Source organism: Ranitomeya imitator, chromosome 7 (assembly GCF_032444005.1).
Source record: "Ranitomeya imitator isolate aRanImi1 chromosome 7, aRanImi1.pri, whole genome shotgun sequence".
NCBI lineage: Eukaryota > Metazoa > Chordata > Amphibia > Anura > Dendrobatidae > Ranitomeya > Ranitomeya imitator.
Genome location: NC_091288.1, coordinates 38,629,358 through 38,648,518, shown reverse-complemented (window position 1 = coordinate 38,648,518; position 19,161 = coordinate 38,629,358). Strand labels below are relative to the sequence as shown.

At 40.5% G+C, this 19,161-nt stretch overlaps 1 protein-coding gene across 1 annotated transcript in view; it reads right to left on the bottom strand.

Moving 5' to 3' along the window:
- The window catches only part of XIRP2 (xin actin binding repeat containing 2), a 122,552-nt gene that overhangs the window by 55,708 nt on the left and 47,683 nt on the right, over nt 1-19,161 (bottom strand). Inside the window, exons 2-3 of the mRNA XM_069733074.1 lie at nt 6,461-6,609; nt 3-128 (exon numbers count right to left, since the gene is read on the bottom strand). Of these exons, the coding sequence (XP_069589175.1) occupies nt 3-128; nt 6,461-6,514 (180 nt within the window). The 5' untranslated portion in view covers nt 6,515-6,609. The remainder of the gene's footprint in view (nt 1-2; nt 129-6,460; nt 6,610-19,161) is intronic.

The window sequence follows — 19,161 nt, the reverse complement described above, 5'->3', positions numbered from 1 at the left end:
ACCTTCACAGATCTGTGCTGATACTGGGATACCGTGCTCCGCGCCGTCACATTGTCTGACGTTTCAAAGTGCTTCTTCATGCTGGCCAGTCCTCCGGGCATCACGCAAGTTTCCGACTCCTCTGCCATCTAAAAAGTTAAAATTGTGGATGCTTTTATTGTAAAACTTTCATATGTTCTATTCACTTCATCTAAAATCAGGGAAAGACTCTAACAGATCTGCACATTTGATCTAAAATCTAATCATCGGCATCCAGTACATTTTATTGGGAAATAAATAGGAGTTATGTCTAAAATGCCTGTAAGATGCATGGAGTCATTCTCCGAGGTGTAAACCAATCCGCCTTTGCTGCAACGTTTTATAAAAAGAAAATGAAGTCAGCAATCACTAATCAACATGGAACATTTTTCCATATTTCTGAGCCGGTCTAATGGGGTGACCATGCGATTACTTATGGAGAAGACAAGCTGTCGGGCAGGAGGAAATAGACGGTGAAAATGGCAGCTCACACATATTACCGCTGACAGCTCCTATGCATCACCTATCACCGTGTCATGCTGACAAGCCATCTACATTTTTTCATAGCATTTTGATCAAATTTGGTTTTCCTCTCGGAGCGAGGAGGGTGTTCGTAAAACAGAGTAGGAGGGGGATGAATAAAAAGCTTCCAGCCACTATTCTCATCACAGAGGTAAAAAACGAGACGAGCAGATTGATGGATTTTGAAAATTTGTTTATTTTGTCTGGAATAATAAGATGCTGGTAACCAGTGATTTCATGTACTGTAGATTCTATTGATATGGATATATGGTGGCTGATATTAGATAAACCTTAGTAATGTTCTGTGATGGAACCGAAATGTCACCACATCGACTAATAAGAATTCCACTATTCTTTTAAGCACAAAATTATTTTTGGAGAGCTGTCTCTCAACTGGATAGATAGTAGTGGTGAGCGAATGTGCTTGGATGAGGTGTTATCCGAGCATGCCCGGGTGCTAACCGAGTGTCTTTTGCGTGCTCAAAAAATATGTTCGAGCCCCCGCGGCGGCATGTCTCGCAGCTGTTAGACAACTGCAATGCAGGGATTTGTTAGGACTGTTGAACAGCCGCGAGACATGCCGCCGCGGGGACACGAACATATTTTTCAAGCACGCTGAAGACACTCAATTAGCACCCTGGCATGTATTGAGCACTTGTATTGAGCGAGGCGAAGCATGTCTAGTCAGCACATGACCACATATATGCAAATCGCATGCCTGCGGATATGTGAGCACAACCGGAGAATCCTGACTGCGGTGGTGCGGGTGCTGCAAGGATTCAGAAGTCTGCAATCACATGGAGTGACTGTAGACTTTCAACACAAGTCTGGACAAACCCTTTAAGTTTAAATGCTGTTTTGAACACTTGCCATTTTGGATTTGCAAAAAAAAATTAATTGCAGCTAAAAAAGAGGGTCGTAGTTACACAAGGACCCAGCATGTCCATGCAATTCACAATCAGCCCATTCATTTCAAAGGAAACCATGCAATGCTTCATTTTCCCGGAGGGGACGCTGCAGTGGATTTAAGAAAATGTTTGCTTTCAATGCAAAGTTGGATTTTTTTTTTTAATATTTTCTATTTTCTACTGATTAACAAACCATCAGAACTGCCACCTGAGCAAAGGGAAAATTCTGTAGTGAGCTTTGCAAGTGATGTCTGAAATACCCGTCCTTACCTTGTTCGTCACCTCCCTTTCTAGAGTAATGCAATCAGCAGATTTTTTTTTACTTTTAAGTTGTTTATTTAGGAGAGAAAATGACTTTTTTTCAGATGATTTTATTATCTCCTGTCCATAAAGCTGCCAATAACGCAGCATCCAGCTCCTTCCACTAATCATAATTGGTTTAGCTGAGTGAGTCATTGCGACTCTACCTTATTTCTATGTTGATTAGGCTGCTCCTAATGGATTTGGAGTGTACAGAAAGAGATGGGAAATCTGCACAGCCAGAGAATTAAAATGAGATTTCATATCATAAAAAAAAAATAAGGAAAAGATATTTGCATCCAATATCAAAAGCGGAGCTGCAGCTTTATCTATAAATCTATAAAGTGTTATTAGAAAATTGCAATTTTACACTTGGGTAGAAGAAATTTTTAATATTGGAGATGTGTCTGATATGTGTCCTCATTAGCCAATCTTATCAATGCTTTGACCCTTGATTCATTTTATTTGCTTTAAATGTTTCATTATAATTCAGCTCTAATTATTTATTAACATAATATATATTTGCGGAAATTACATACAACAAAGTCTGATGTGGCTTTTTTTGAAAGTGAACCCATCACTTATGCATTTTGGTAATATTTTCATACTTAACTTATCAATAAGACATAGTAAGAGTGTAGTGGACTTTACAGATGTAGCCAGGAGTTATTCTATAACAGGTGCCAACAGGGCTGAGATAAGATATTTTGGTGTTTAGAAAGTGTGAACATGCTCTTACACATTGAATGTATACCAACTTATGCTCCGGCTCATTTCTTTGGTTTTCCTGTAGTTTCTTGTACTTTGTACAAACAGGGATGTGGACCCACTTTTGAGCTCAGCATTTCATCTGTATAGCTTCCCAGGGACAGGTGGCTGAACAGTCATCCCCGATCCTTTCCTGCCCCCATGTACATTGAGGTCAGTGGGCACAAGGTGAGGTTTTATTTCTAGAGGATAGGACCTTCCCAACCACGGGTGCACCTTGATGCGGTTGAATGGCTTTTGCATTTTTTTGGTCAAAGTGTTAGCTGACTGCCCCGTGCTATTTATATGTACTATTACTACTTAATTACTTATTACAGGATAAGTGCTAATTTCGTTTTGTGTCTTAGTTTTTTTCTGCTAAATGGCCACAGTTTGAACGTGCTCTTACACATTGCACGTATACCAACTTATGCTCAGGCTCATTTCTTTGATTTCATATAAGAATACTTGTAGCATTGAAATTGTAGGTGGGCACCCTGTTACAGATTTTGCATGAGGACCTTGGAGCTTCAAGCTATGAGTCTGGCTGTAGCACATGCTCATGCTCATTATTTTGTGCATGCTATTTCTCTCTCAGCAGATGGCGCTACATCAGTGTAATGCTGTGAGACCAGAAGCTCAACCTTTGGGTTTGATCACACATTGCGTTTTGTAGGTAGAAAATAACAGTGAGCTGGTCGCACTGAAATTGTCAGGTTCAAACACCTTTTCCTTCAAGAGGTTGACCACTGGTTTATATAGGTCATCAATATCAGAGGAGAGGGTCTAACACCCTGCAGACCCAACAATCTGTTACTTGCTGCAGTACATTGTTTTGTGGCTGCCCCTGGGTCCTGCAGCTCAGCTCCCATTCGCTTTAACAGGATCTGATCTGCAGTAACCAAGAGCATTACTAAACAATGAATGGAGTGATGATCCACTCCACACCGGAGCTGTTAACAGATGATTATGGGGGTACTGCTTGTTAGACCTACTCGCCACTATCAGATATTGTTGACCGATCCTAAGGATATTTCATAAATATCAAGGTAATGGACAACCCTTTTAATGTTTAAAGACTAGATAAACTGGCATTTTAAAATTTGCATGTTACTTGCTATCATTAAAACATGGCAACCTGTACATTACCCATATTTGTCAACTTGTGACAAAAAAAAAATTGTCAAAAAAGTGTTTTCAGAACTGAATCAAAGTTAGTGGTGACCACTAGGAAAATGGTGGCCTTATAATATGTAGTCTTACATTTTAGATTATTGTTGGTAGATGTTGACCCAGTCTGGGGGATGTGTGATCTTTGCACTTCCAAGGCAGTTGGGCTCCAAGATCAGGACTCTTATAAGACTTCAAGCCAAGGTAGAAACACATTGCTCTCGTATCAATAAAGTGTATGCGCGAATTTACAGTGCTCGTCTGGGGAATTGAAGTTCATGCCATTCAATTCAGCCCAAGTGCAGGGCTCACTAGCGATGCCCTGTGTGTCTTCTGTGAGTCTCTACAGTTCCTCCTGTCTTCTTATTGTTGCTCTCCTGGAGGGTTGTCAAGTCCCGGGATTTGACAGTAGATCTCCTTTTTGGAATCCTGATGTACAATCTGTGCAGTTGCACAAGGAACATCATCCATAACTAATAAAGCCATTGGCTTTGATGATGTAGACACCTAGAACTTACATTCCCAATCCCACAATTGATAACCAAACCTATGGAAAGGTGGCAACACAGGGTTGCAACTGTGACTTTGCATTTTTTGGGCTTTGTGTAGTGCAACAAATGGGAGTAAGTCAATAGAAAGTTCTGAAGCCTAAGGATGGTCTTGCGTAAAGATTTGTAGAATTACATAATTTTACGAGGTATTCCCATCTCAGATGTTTTTGGTGTATTCAAAGTGTTATAGAGAAAAATTAAAACACTTAAAGACATCTCATGAGAGGGCACATATCACCTTCTCATTGAACATATGGGATTAATTATAACTGGGGAAGTGAGCAACTATTTATAACTGGGGAAGTAAGAGAGAGCTGACACTTTAACTTCTATTGAAGTAGGACCTCCTGCAATGACCAGGTAATTGCAACAGGAGATCTGCTCTGAGAACTAGACACCAAGGCTAGGATTCGTATATTCAGAGGTTGAGAAGTACACTTCCGAGGCAAGAGCTTCTTCTGTTCAAAGCACTGGCCGCAGACTTTCTGGAGCCAGTGGTCAGTGATAAATATATTGGGGTTTGCATCAATCCAATAGTTAAGGCAGATATATTTTCTGCGTCATAGAGAAGGGATGAACATAATGTACTCACTCACATTATCGTAAGGCCAGCCGAACGCCTCCAACTTAATATCTGTAAGATGAATTATGCTATCCATGCCATCTTTCATCTCTATAGAAAGGTAAAATTGTGACTGGAAACATGTAGACACTATCTTCCATCTGTGATCTTCAGGAGCGAAGATATCCTGGAAGTTGGGGATCTCATAAACTTCTAAAAAGACCTAACACATCCCACAACCAGCCTCCATATGAGGTCACCAAGGGGAAGTGTGTGGGCATAACCTTGATCTAATTAACAACAGAGTTTGGGTTTCTGTCATTGTTCATTTCAGGAAAACACAGTTCTCTGTGAGAGTTTTCCATTTTTCTAATTGGAGCGCTTCCCTCCATAAAGAAAAGAGCCATTCCTACAACATCAGGGTTAGCAATTCTCTTTTGTTATTCCTTTTTATGCTATGTAGTTTTATATACCGTATTGTTTTGTTCCCATTTTGTAACATCTATGTATATTTTTTAAAAACACTGCCTACCTTTCCAGATTAAATATATAAAATTTAATAGCTCCGTTCTTCTTGTTCTGTAAACCGCTCCCCTAGAGCCATACACTACCTGACAACAGATGTCTAATCGGCCATTATAAATGATACGCTCACTGTGAGTTCCCGAATATCTGGCCTAGTAGTGGAAGCAGCTGTGGCCTCGCCCATCACTTGTCATTTGCGTAATTGTCCTGATGATTAGAGGCAGCGGTGTTGAGTCCTCCGACAAACTTGTGGCAGCGGTGGGATCTACGTGATCTCCCTGGTGTTCCCCATGACACACAGTTTATGCCATAAATGTATAGTACAAATCCCCTCAATGAATCCTGCATCTATTATGAAAAGGGATCCATTTAAGGCTGCTGTCAGTAGTAAGGTGGTCTGAATTCCCATGCAAATAAATAGGAATTCCCACTGCTTGTCGAGGGAAAGGGTCCCATTCCATTTAAAAAATTGACTGTGTCTGACCGTGTACGGAGCATACCACATCTCCTGGGCAGGGGAGGAAGCAAAAGACAATGCTGACATTACAGCAGGGGATCACAGTGGGTTCATTTTGTGAGGTAAAATATTTCACTGTTTTTAAAAATATTTTACCTCACAAAATGTATCATCTGCGATTTCATGCTGTAATGTTAGTATTGTATTTTGCTTCCTCCCCTGCCCAGGAGCTGTGGTATGTTCGGTACACGGTCAGACGCAGACAATTTTTTAAATTAAATTTTGTTCGTAGGAAAACCCCTTTCAAAAGCAAATATCAATGCCTACATGGCTCCTCCTAAAAAGTACGCCAATGACAATAAAAGGAAAGCAGCAAAGGCACAACGTCGAAGATAACAAAGTGCAATTGAGACTCTTGAAGAGCAACAGTATCGCTGGGACAAAAACAATGCATATAAGCGTAGGCATCAAGCACATGAGTCCCCTGATGCAAAAATCATTAGATTATCACAGGATGCCATTAGGTAACAACAGCCCCGCATGCCTGCCCCCCCATCGTGACATTACCGGCCTCCATCTAGTATCTACATAAATATCTACATGTTGCTGCTTAAAATATGTTGTATTATGCGATATGATAGAATTTTTGTATTATGTACAATATGAGAAACTACAGAAAAAAAAATATGAAGAAACTTACATTTCTGCTGGAGGTTTTCCCCTTGTTAGTTGTGGCAGCTTGATACATGGCCATCCTGTCTTTTAATGGCAAAGATTCCGGCAAGTCCAGTGGTATATTACCACTTTTGGCAGTGTCCTCTGATGGTCCCTTTTTGGTTCTTGTAATGCCTGAAAAAAAAAATCACCAGTAAATATACATTACAAACATTGATTATGAGATGGTACAAAATCTTTGGGACACATATTACACGCACAGTACAGGAAACACGGAGTCTGGAAATAAATCACAACCATTTTTATTTCAGTGCAATTACCCTGCAGCACTCCCGGAGGAGAAATGAAGAATTACATATTGCTCATTGAAATGAAAGAATGATTGAACATGATGGCTCCTCCATAGGAAAAGACGCTCTGCTTAGTCTGACGGATTAGGGTTTCATTTATTAACATAGAATTCTTTAGTGTTGTAAGAAGTCTGGAACTTGTGAAGGTACCCCTTTATTTCTTCAGTCATATAGTGCACAGTAGGAATTCTCATTATTATTATTATATTAAAACATTTTAGCTGTTTAATCCTCCCCATGCTCCACGCAATGTAAATAAATATAGTACGTAGTACACTGTATGTCAAAGCTTCAAATAAAGGGTTATTCCCTTCTTCATAAGTTGGTATTTTGCCAGATATTGCTCGTAAATACAAGCAGCCATCCTTGAGATATCAATACTTTTTTTTTTCTTTTTTTTTTGTTTACAGCTCATTGCCTTGGAGACCAACCAGTGCAGTGCTTACAAGCTCTATTCTATTGAGCTTGTAAGCACTGTTTTGAAACTGGACAAGATTTCATGGTCTTGATAAAGAGTGAATAGCCTACTCAAGTACAGTGAAGTTCTTACAAGCTAATCAGCAGTAGTGGTCGGTCTCTTAGGCAACGAGTTGTAAAGAAAAGTTAGTATGTCAAGAATGACTGCAAATTTTAACCCCTTAATGACCAGAAGTATTTTTGGTTTTCCATTTTCATTTTTTGCTCCCCTTCTTCCCAGAGCCATAACTTTTTCTACTTTTTGGTCAAAATGGCCATGTGAGGGCTTGTTTTTTTGCGGGACGAGTTGTACTTATGAACAACACTATTGGTTATAACATATCGTGTACTGGAAAACGGGAACAAATTCAAAATGCGGTGAAATTGCAAAAAAAGTGCAATCCCACAGTTATTTTTTGTTTTGATGTTTTACTATGTTCACTAAATGCTAAACCTGACCTGCCATTATGATTCTCCAGATCATTACGAGTTCATAGACACCAAACATGCTAGGTTCTTTTTTATTTCAGTGGTGAAAAAAAATTCCAAACTTTGCTAAAAAAAAAAAAAAAAATAATGTGCCATTTTTGATACCCGTAATGTCTACATTGTTTGTGTTCTCAAGTTGTGTGAGGGCTTATTTTTTGTGTGCCAAGCTGACGTTTTTAGTGATACCATATTTGTGCAGATACGATCTTTTGAACGCCCGTTATTGCATTTTAATGCAATATCACGGCGACCAAAAAATGTAATTCTGGCATTTTAACTTTTTTTCTCGCTACGTCATTTAGCAATCAGGTAAAACCTTTCTTTTATTGATTGATTGGGCAAATCAGAATGCAGTGATACCAAATATGTGTAGGTTTGATTTTTTTTAATTGTTTTATTTTGAATGGGGCAAACGGGGGTGATTTGAACTTTTATATTTTTTAATTTTTTTATAGTTAAAAAAAAATTATTAACTTTTGGCATGCTTCAATAGTCTCCTTGGGAGACCAGAAGCTGCCATAACCTGATCTGCTCTGCTACATTCAGGTGATGATCAGATCGCCTGTATGTAGCAGAATTACTCACTTGCTATGAGCGCCGGCGCCGGGCGGCGCTAATAGCAATCCGGCTATGACCACCATAGACATCTGCAGGAGACCTCTGGTTCTCATGACAACCCATCGGTGACTCACAATCACATGAAGGGGTCACCGATGGGTGGATTTCTGGCGCGATTGCCAAAAGCGCATGTTAAATGTCGCTGTCAGAGTTTGCTAGCGGCATTTAATGGGTTAATAGCCATGGGTGGATCGCGATTTCACCTGCGGCTGTTCCGGGCACAAGTCAGCTGTTTAAAACAGCTGACATGTGCCTGGAAAGATGTGGAATCATTGCCGGGGCCCACATCAAAGGGGGAGAGTCCAACATCGGCGTACATTTTCACCCGATGTTAGAAAGTGGTTAATAAGCGTTAAATTGTAAAATAGCTTGTTTTTCAAGTAAGATTAAACAAGATCCATCTATGAAGCTGGAAAAAAACTCTGTAACAAGTACGAAAACAAACAGTGGTATATGAATCCGTCTTCTTATGTAATGAGATCCTATTCTAAGTACATGTAATTAAAGGAAACATGTTATTCAAAAATTTCTTTTAGGGCAGGATTACAAGAACGTATTTTCTCTCATTCAAGAAAATTGGAACCATTATGCTAATCACATTCTGATCAGAGTTTGATCGGAGTGTGATCACAGTTTGATCCGATTCTCTCGGATGAGGTGGAGATGGCGAAAAAATTTCTCCATGTTCATCATTCTGTCAATTTGCCAAAATTTGAGTGCGGTCTGATTTTTCCACGTACTTATTGAGTTGCATGGCTGAGTACGATCCAAATATTGAATGCAAATCGCGCATGATGCAATTTTTTTCCTTTGACATTCTTTGACAAATCAGACATATGCACAGCTCCATAGAAAAACATCAGTCCAATATTTTGTCAGATCGTATTTAGACTGAAAATATGATCATGTGCATGAGCCCATACCTGCAACTATAGCTGCAATCTTCATGTAAGTGCTTTTTCCAAACGTGTGTGTCTTCCTAACTGGATATGCAGCTGCAGGGAGAAAATTAAGTAGTATTCTCCCTTTAGCCACTTTCTTTAAGTCATTGGAGTGGCACTTGGGCCATGAAGAGTCAGCGTTCACTGCACATTGTACTTTGAAACAAGATGTCAGCCAAGGTGCAGGGGGGATGACGGTTACAGCGCAACTACTATGTACAAAGTGTTGACTGCTCACAGCCCCAGCACAACTCTGATGACTGTGGCTTTAGGGAGAATATGACATAATGCAGGCCGGTATTATGACAGCAGTTAACATTTTTTTTAGATGACATGCCTCTTTTTAAGAAACCGAATTGTAATGTCAAGATTCTTGTTTTCCCTATCAGCTCACGACATAGTAAGAATACAATAAATCTTATCTCTGCAGCAATAAAAAGCTGATAATTTGCTTCAAAATAGGAAACAGTCGGAAAGTTACCGCAGGGAGCAATCACAAAGTGCGGAGATAATTAGCAGAATTTGATGCTTGTCTTATTATTTTATGTAGGGAATATTATCTATCTAATAGATTTCCTTAGACTAAAAGGGTTTTCAGGTTTGGACTGACTTCTAAAGGACCTGTTGTGGATTAAAAATGGCAGCGCTGTAGTTTAGTGATTCATTAAAAGGCATCTGTCGGCACAATATGACCGTTCAAACAAAAGACAGGCGCTCAGTGCGCACTTGGCGTTGCAAAACAGTTGCAGTGCTCCTTACAATTCATTGCTTTGCATCTGTCTCCATTCCCCTCTAACTTGATTGACAGTTCGGGCTTTTCAGTAACCAGAGAGAGGTAGATGGAAAATAAGTGGGTGGAAAGATGCACTTAAAGGGAACCTGTCACCTGAATTTGGCGGGACCGGTTTTCGGTCATATGGGCGGAGTTTTCGGGTGTTTGATTCACCCTTTCCTTACCCGCTGGCTGCATGCTGGCCACAATATTGGATTGAAGTTCATTATCTGTCCTCCATAGTACACGCCTGCGCAACGCAATCTTGACTTTTAAAAAAGTTGCAAATGATGAATCTGCCAAAAAAATCTGGAATTGCTAAACTCTGCCTGCTGAGCAGAAAACAGAAAACTACTGGCGAGCACACATAAAATCGACTTAAATAAAGGAACAAATAGAATAACAAATTGGGTGTAAAAAAAAAAAAAGGCACAAAACACACGAAACTGGATAAAAAAAACAGGCGCAAAGGCAATGAATCAGAGCATGAGAGTGCATCAAATGTTTGAGTTTCACTTGAATAGCTATTTTTGGCTGACAAACTCCTTAAAGGAGGATGAGCTACAGTATCATATTTAGGTTTTTAGGACAAAAAAAGAAAAGAAAACAAATCATTTTTTCCTATTCTACACAACCCCCTTATAACACAAAATGTCTCATTTAGTCAAGGTTCACCTTAACAACATCCATAAACATGAGAATATTTTTTGAAGGTGCAGACAGTTGGTGTGAATTGATTCGTACGATCCATTCCATCTTCCATGACAGTGTTCTCTGGCTGCTGGATGGCAGTGGAAGTAGTTGCTTAACTGCAGATATTCTCAGCTCTTCTTTTGATTAGCCAGATTAGCCAGCTTGGCATAAAGTCATCATTTCAGCAAAATGCAAGTGCAACATTACACCAGGCTGGTTAATCAAAATAATGGCCACAGAGGTCAGCAGGTAAGAGCCAATGGAATGGGAAATGGGAATAAATTCACACCAACTATTTAGATAATATTGATGCAATCTGCTGATAACCTAAGGTCTATGGGGGACCACCAGATTCGAGCTGTATGATGGTTTGACAATTGGCAAATTTATTATAATGGAGCGTATGAAATATATTTTTTTTCAAAGGAAGCATGCATTCCATGGAGGCAGACCATGTAGCTACTATAGGGGGGCTTTTAGAGAAAGGTGGCACAGTTCAAGTTGTTCCAAATGTTTCAATGGCAAGAACTGGTGCATGACTCCTCAACTAGAGATAAGGAACTTGGCCCAAGTGTAATGGAGAAGGCTTGAAGGGGAAAATATACCAGGTCTTAAAATGGTGTCACATTGTAATCTTTGATATTGAGCTCGCTGTCTTCTATGTACTATTATAGTAATCTAAGGGGTTGTCTCATTACTTCTCCAGCAAAATCAACTTATCCTTATAAGTCCTGTTCCTTTTCCGTGGAGTGATGGGGCAGTGTGGTGTTACATGGATGACTTGAGGGCACCAAATTGGGAGCTGCTCCTCTGTTCCATTTGGCTCATGAAGAGTTGTCCTGTTTTGAGACCTCCTCTTATGATTTCCATATTCCCTAATAGGACATATAGACAGGTCTCGCTTTCATGAGAAAATCTTTTTCACTCTTTCTGGTAAGAAGAATAAATATAAAGTCATAAGATAAAGCCGTTTTTTTTTTTAACATGGTTTCATGTGTCAAATAATTAATTAGGATTTGCACAGGATTTAGTTAGAAGTAGTGCACTCTATAGCTTGGGCGTGAACAATAGCAGGATATTTCTCTTGGCCAAGTGTACTTTCAGATAGGAAATAACTGGAGAGAATGTCATTGAGATCGTTAGACGAGCGCTTCCTAAAAATTGTGTGGTTTGTGGCACTGTTAATATGGCGGGAAGGTCAAGTGGCATAATCAGAGGCGAGTGTTCTTAGATTTAACGCGTAAGTGTCTCTAAATAATAATAATAAAAAAGCCTTTAATGCAAGACACAGGCGGCAGCTCTAATCCCGTATCTGGTAAAAAAAAATTATTTTCAGAATGTCCTTTTCCAGCAAATAATGACAATTACAATGAGCTATTAATACCTATTTCCATCATCACACTCAATTCCAGCTCACAGCACTTTTTTCTCTTTACAGTAAAATCTGTTGATTTAAAGAGAACTAGTCATTCTCCTGGCATATCTGTTGAATCAATTAGATGTACTCCCCGTAAATCAACAATTCTGCAGTATCTTATCTTTTTTTGTGCTCTACAGTTCTTCTGTTACTCCTCCTGGAAATCTACTATATAATTGTCTAAGGGTCACTTCCGTCTGTCTGTCTTTCTGTCACAGATATTCATTGGTCGCGGCCTCTGTCTGTCATGGAAATCCAAGTCGCTGATTGGTCGCAGCAAAACAGCCACGACCAATCAGGGACCGGCACAGTCCGGCGGAAAAATGGCCGCTCCTTCCTCCCCGCAGTCAGTGCCCGCTCCGTACTACCCTCCAGTCAGCCCTCACACAGGGTTAATGCCAGCGTTAATGGACCGTGGTGTAACGCACTCCATTAACGCAGCTATTAACCCTGTGTGACCAACTTTTTACTATTGATGATGCGTATGTGGCATCAATAGTAAAAAGATCTAATGTTACAAATACTAATAATAAAAAAAACACGTTATTCTCACCTTCCGACGTCGCGTCCTCTCCTCGGCAGTGCAGGCGGCAGGTTCTGGGGCCAAGGATGCTATGCGAGATGCTATGCGAGAAGGACCTTCCATGACATCACGGTCATGTGACCGTGACGTCATCACAGGTCCTGCGCTCATACCAACCCTGGGACCGGAAGCTGCCATCTGCACCGCACACAGGCGACAGGACTACAAGGGCTCCCTCGGAAGGTGAGTATATGTTTATTTTTTTATTTTAACTCTTTTTTAACCTGTTACATACGTGTCTGGGCAATATACTACATACCTTAGCAATGTACTATGTGACTGGCCAATATGCTACGTGACTGGGCAGTATACTACGTGGCTGTGCTGTATACTACGTTGCTCTGTGCTGTGTACTATGTGACTGGGCAATATACTACGTGACTGGGCAATATACTATGTGACTGGGCAATATACCATGTGGCTGGGCAATATACTACGTGTCTGTGCTGTATACTATGTGGCTCTGTGCTGTATACTACGTCGCTGTGCAATATACTACGTCACTGTGCAATATACTACGTGGCTGGGCAATATACTACGTTGCTGGGCAATATACTACGTGGCTGGGCAATATACTATGTAGCTGGGCAAAAATACTACGTGACTGGCCAATATACTACGTGACTGGGCAATATACTACGTGGCTGGGCAATATACTACTACCTGGGCAATATACTACGTGGCTGGGCAATATACTACGTGGCTGGGCAATATACTACGTGGACATGCATATTCTAGAATACCCGATGCGTTAGAATCGGGCCACCATCTAGTCTATTAATATGTTCCAAACTGAGAGAGGGCATTCCAATTGTCAACAAGATGTGCCAAGACTAAAGATAAAAAAAAAAAACACAAAGTATCCCACAAACCTCCATAACTTGTCAAATACCATGATTTAGCATTTTCTCTTGGAATAGACCAAGTTTGCATTTCACAGAAAAGAAAATGTCAAAGTCATGATATCTTCACAGACAGCAGTAAAGTGAGAGAAAAATGACAGGAGGAAAGATGCTAGATACAAAAAATGAAGGAAACAAAGAAAAACTCATACTGGGGAATAACGTCACCTAAACAAATATAAGTCTATGAGTTGTACTGGAAGCCGCAGGAATGCCTGAGACTCCCTGGAGACCACAGACAAGTAGCAAAGATACTTTTTCACCCCTTTATTTTCAACAGAATAGGTTAATTGACCTTACTGTACCCAATCTTATTACCCCAGGGAAACACTTGAAAATATTTCTACATCTATGACAGCCAAAATGTAATTTGGGGCAAAAAGAAGGTGCAGGAGCACGTAGCATAGCACTATGCAGTATACGAAAACGTGGAAACTCCAGCTCCAATAAAATGTCAAAATTCTTTATTAGTCCAACTTCATTAAAACGGACATCCTTACAGAGTAAACAGGGCGCAGGTGGTTACATGAATATAGGCAACGCGTTTCGATCACACAGGATCTTATTCATGCCCATATAAAATCGAAACGCGTTGCCTATATTCATGTAACCACCTGCGCCCTGTTTACTCTGTAAGGATGTCCGTTTTAATGAAGTTGGACTAATAAAGAATTTTGCAATTTTATTGGAGCTGGAGTTTCCACGTTTTCGTATACTGCAATTGCTTGGCGTCTTGGTCTGGACGAATCTCCGTGCTCAATTATCTATGGTCTGGTTGGTGAGCTGGCTGCGGCTTATAGCCGATTTTTTTCTATAGCATAGCACTATATTTTGGCTGACAACTTTGCGTTATTTGAGCAATCTCTAATCAGTTTACCTTCCTTAGAAAGGTTTTGCCTTTACTTGGAATTGTAGTGCAAAATATTAGTAGATTAGTTAGTTCCAATGGCACTAGTGTCCTAGATCTACAGTAAGGAAATGACTTGTAAGCCCCAATAAGGCAAAGGAATTGATATTAAAGGGTTGTTCTTATCATAGCTGTTCAGGAATACGTCCTTCCTCTGCCTAACATCTTCCTGCTTGCTGGGGGAAGGTTCACTTCCGAATGATTGACAACAGTTTCTACTAGTGACATTGTTGCACCACAGATCCCTCTTCAGAATGGGAGGAGAACAGGGGAACTAAATGTGGCCAGATCCCATAATCCCATTCAGAGCAGCACTTGCAAGCTTTATAGAAAAGATCTTGGAAGATCTGTGCTCCTTGCAAAGGCCACCGCTGATAGATTGCAGAGGTGGCAATGAAGAGAAAACCATAAAATTGAAAAAAAAAATCTCTCCTACCTGGAGAATTATGTGTAATTTTATGAGCGTTAAATTGCAAAATTGTTGGTTTATGCAACCACTTTGCAATTTTCCATATTTATGGTGGCAAGAAGGCTGTATAAGTCGCATGAGGATCACAATGCAATGCTCGGACTGGCCTGTGGCTCTCCCGACCCGAGCGTGAAGGAAGAAGGCTGTATAAGTCGCATGAGGATCACAATGCAATGCTCGGACTGGCCTGCGGCTCTCCCGACCCGAGCGTGATACCATGCATTTCTATGCAGCTATCACACTAGGCCAGTCCGAGCATTGTGTTGTTATCCTCATCTGAGTTATACGGACTGTTCGCGAATGGTAGCACCAAGCTGCGGAATATGTTGGTGATATGGAAGCAATGAATTAATCCATTGCAGTATAGTAATATCTCAGCAGAAGCGTAAAATATTTATATCTCCCATGTAAAAAGTAATAGCTACAAACAGCACGTACATAAATGCTAAATAGTGTTCCAATAAATTGGAGATAAACTCAGACACATCAGAGATGTTAGATATCAACTGTACAGCAAAATATTGCATTTGTTTTACTCTGAGGATGTTGAAAATGACAAGCAATAGCTCAGTGGTACCTAGAAACTTACTTTAACTGATTAGAGGGTCAGTGGAGCTTCTGCCTCCGTACAAGACTTTAATAACTGCTTATTTGTTGCCTGCGCCACAGGGAGCAAAAACCAGCATTTAATATCATTTCATTCTACTGCAGTAAATAAAGTGATGGCAGACGGGCGGTTTTCAGTGTAAGTTGTCTAACCATCTACATACGCAACCGTGATATGAAGCAGGACAATGCAATGAGTAGGAAAAACAATAAAGTTGGATTTCCAGACATTATTCATTTAGCCACTTCACCCCCCAGCCTGTTTTCACTTTCATGTCCAGGCTAAATATTACAATCCTGACCAGTGCCACTTTATGAGGTAATTCTGGAACGTTTGAAAGTATCCCAGTGATTCTGAGAATGTTTTTTCGTGATACATTGTACTTTATGGTAGTGGTACATTTAGGTCGTTATTTTTTTGCATTTATTTGTGAAAAATTTGCGAGAAAATTTTGAAAATGTATACATTTTCAAACTTTTAATTTAAACCTTAGATCAGATAGTTGTACCACACAAAATAGTTAATGAATACCATTTACCATAGGTCTACATCAGCATCATGTTGCATTTGCGGAGCAACTGAAGTACCTAAACAGTGGAAACCGCCACAGGCAGTAGCGTAGCTACCGAGGGGGCAGAGGGTGTGGTTGCCCCTGGCCCCGCGTGACCTGGTGTGCAGCACGCCGACACAGTTACATTCTGCGGCAGAGGAGAGAGAATCGATCTCCCTGCTCTGCCACCCAGCCGCTATGGGGCCCCTGAGCAGGAGGGGTCCCGGTGCCAGCAGTGGCAAAGCTTCTAAGATGCCAGAAAACCAGACCCCAACAAAAGTGACCCAAGTTGTCAAACTACTCCCCTCAATGAATTCATCTAGGGGTGCAAGTCAGCATATTGACAACACATGTGCCTCACAGAATTTTAAACCATTGGGTGGTAAAGAAAGAATAATTACGTTTTTACTATTAAAATGTTGTTTTAGCCAAAAGTTTTTAATTTTATAAAAGCTTATAGTCAAAATGGATCTTAGTTTGTTGTGCAATATTCTCCTTAGTGAGTCAATACCCTACACGTAATTGGGAAATACTTTTCAGGCACAGTGGAAAGCTCAGAAGGGAAGGAACACCATGTTATCGTGTAGATAGTGTTGTTATGGTTTGAGGGTGCTATGTCACATTGGCAAAGCCCCTGAGGGGCCAGAACAGCAGAACCCCAATTTGACAGGGCTTGTGACAGAGCAGGCAGGGACAGCAGACCGGTGAACAATCCAACAACCTTTACTGGGACTAGAAGAATATAGCAGCAAACATAGATATGGTTCTTTAGAGTCTGCAATGTGGCCACACAAAGGGAAAAACTCCGGCAGCACCACCTGATAATCGGACGCCAAGGATAATGCAACAATAGACCTTAGACTAGTTCCTCTATTCCAGCAGGGGGGAAGACATCATAACACCACATCTCAACTGATCTCCAATCTCTAATATTCCATATGTGGGCTGGGCACCAGGATCTGGCCGCAGCAACGGATCATCGCCCTTCACAAGACATGGCACCAACTACCATACCAATCATGTGGCTTATTGTTCTACCTCTCTTGGGATCAGCCCTCTGGTTAGGCAGAGGTTCCCACACTCACCCCTTTAAGCATTTACTATAAGTAGATCAAAGTACAAAGAAGGTTCCAGAAGTTCAGTCTCCGCCCAGGATTACTGTAAGGTCCATGAAAACCGGCTGGGGGTGACATTTTTTTGCACCCTCCATGAATTACCCCATTTTACAAACTACATCTCTTAATGAATTCAGATAATAGTGCAATGATCATATTGACACCACGAGTGTGTCACAGAATTCTATACCATTGAGTAGTGAATAAAAATTAATTACATTTTTACCACAAACCTTTTGTTTTAGCTACAGCTTTTATGTTGTGAGCATTGCCTGAACCAGAGTAGCACAGCGCCGGACACTGTGTAGTGGTCAATTTTGGGTACTGCAGCTCAGCTCCCATTCACTTTAATGTAAAGTTCCAACTCTGTACATTGTTTACTTCAAGTTATGACTGGACGTACTAACAGTGGGGGTTCCAGATGTCGGACACTCACCAATACTTTGCTAATTGCATATCCTGAAGGAAGGCTGTCAACATCACAGTCCTGATCAACCCCTTTAAGTCCCAGCAGTAGAGACTGAATAAGGTCTGCAGAATAACAGTTCCACACTACCATACATAATCACTGTGTGTGGCTTTTACAACTGCACAGGGGGCCCATGGGTAAGGGGCCACTTTCACAGCTCAAGTTTATTAGGAAATTGTTGGCGATACATAAATGGTGGCTATATGATGAGATATTGGAGATCAAGAGACAAGAGAGACACTTTCTAATTCTTAACAACTCATCTTACCTAAACATGAGCTTCCTGTAAGTAGTGTATCATTCCTTGTAAAATCTCCCTTTCGTTTTAATGAGGCTTTCCACAACTCATCAGGACATTGAGACATTGATTGCGACTCATAGTTGTCTTAATGTAACATAAATGATCATGGCAGGCCAACATTCTGGCGGAGTTGTACTTTAGCAACAGCTGGAGAGTCACGGGCTGCTTATTCTTTCATTAGACCATTGCAGCAACCAGCAACGTATGACAGGAACTCCGCAAAGTGTTTTACCCTCCAGTTGAGTCACAGGTGGATCTGTCATAATGACTTATTCCCTGTTTGCTTCATGTTCCCATGAATATAGCAACAACGTGCACGGAGAATGAAATCGCTGCTGGCAAGGAGTAGGCTGGACTAAACGCCACTCTTATAAGTCAATCTCCAGACTCTCATTCTGGATAGAATACAATCCCAGTCATAGCAATGCAAACATTTACTCTAAATCCAGCCATGATGCTCCGGCATCTTCACCATCAGAAGTAATCCAGGGAGCAGGACGAGCTGGGGCGCCCCTAGTGTTAGGGACAGGGAAGGAGCCCCTGGCCCCAGGATTCTTAACAATAGAGACAGATCTGCTTACTTCATCATGTCATTTTGCCCTTTGAAAATCATCAGGTCATAATCTTTTTGACTATGAAAAGCTATTAAAAATCATTAAAAATGCTGCAAAACATGTTACAAAACATGAGTCCAGCCTTAAGGTAAAATCATGGTGTCCAGGTCAGGAAGAGGTTTTGTAGCAAACTTTTGGTCCCGATTCTGCACCAATATAAGGCTTGATTTTCTGCAGGCACCCAGCATGTAAAATATTATGGGATGGGGGTGCTGTATGATGTAAAGTTGCCCCTTCCCTTAATTTTAGTCATCAAGTATAATTCTGCTGTAGGATATAAACCCTAATATTCCAGTTTATCATTAACGTTAACAAAATCATTAATACAAGTTTTTAAACTTTATTTTTGTTATTTTTACTTAATTGTAAAGTGCTGCGGAATATGTTGCCGCTATATAAATAAAAATTATTATTTTTGTGCATAATTGCGCCATGATGCCTCCAAACTTTGTTTCATTGAAAATACATTACAT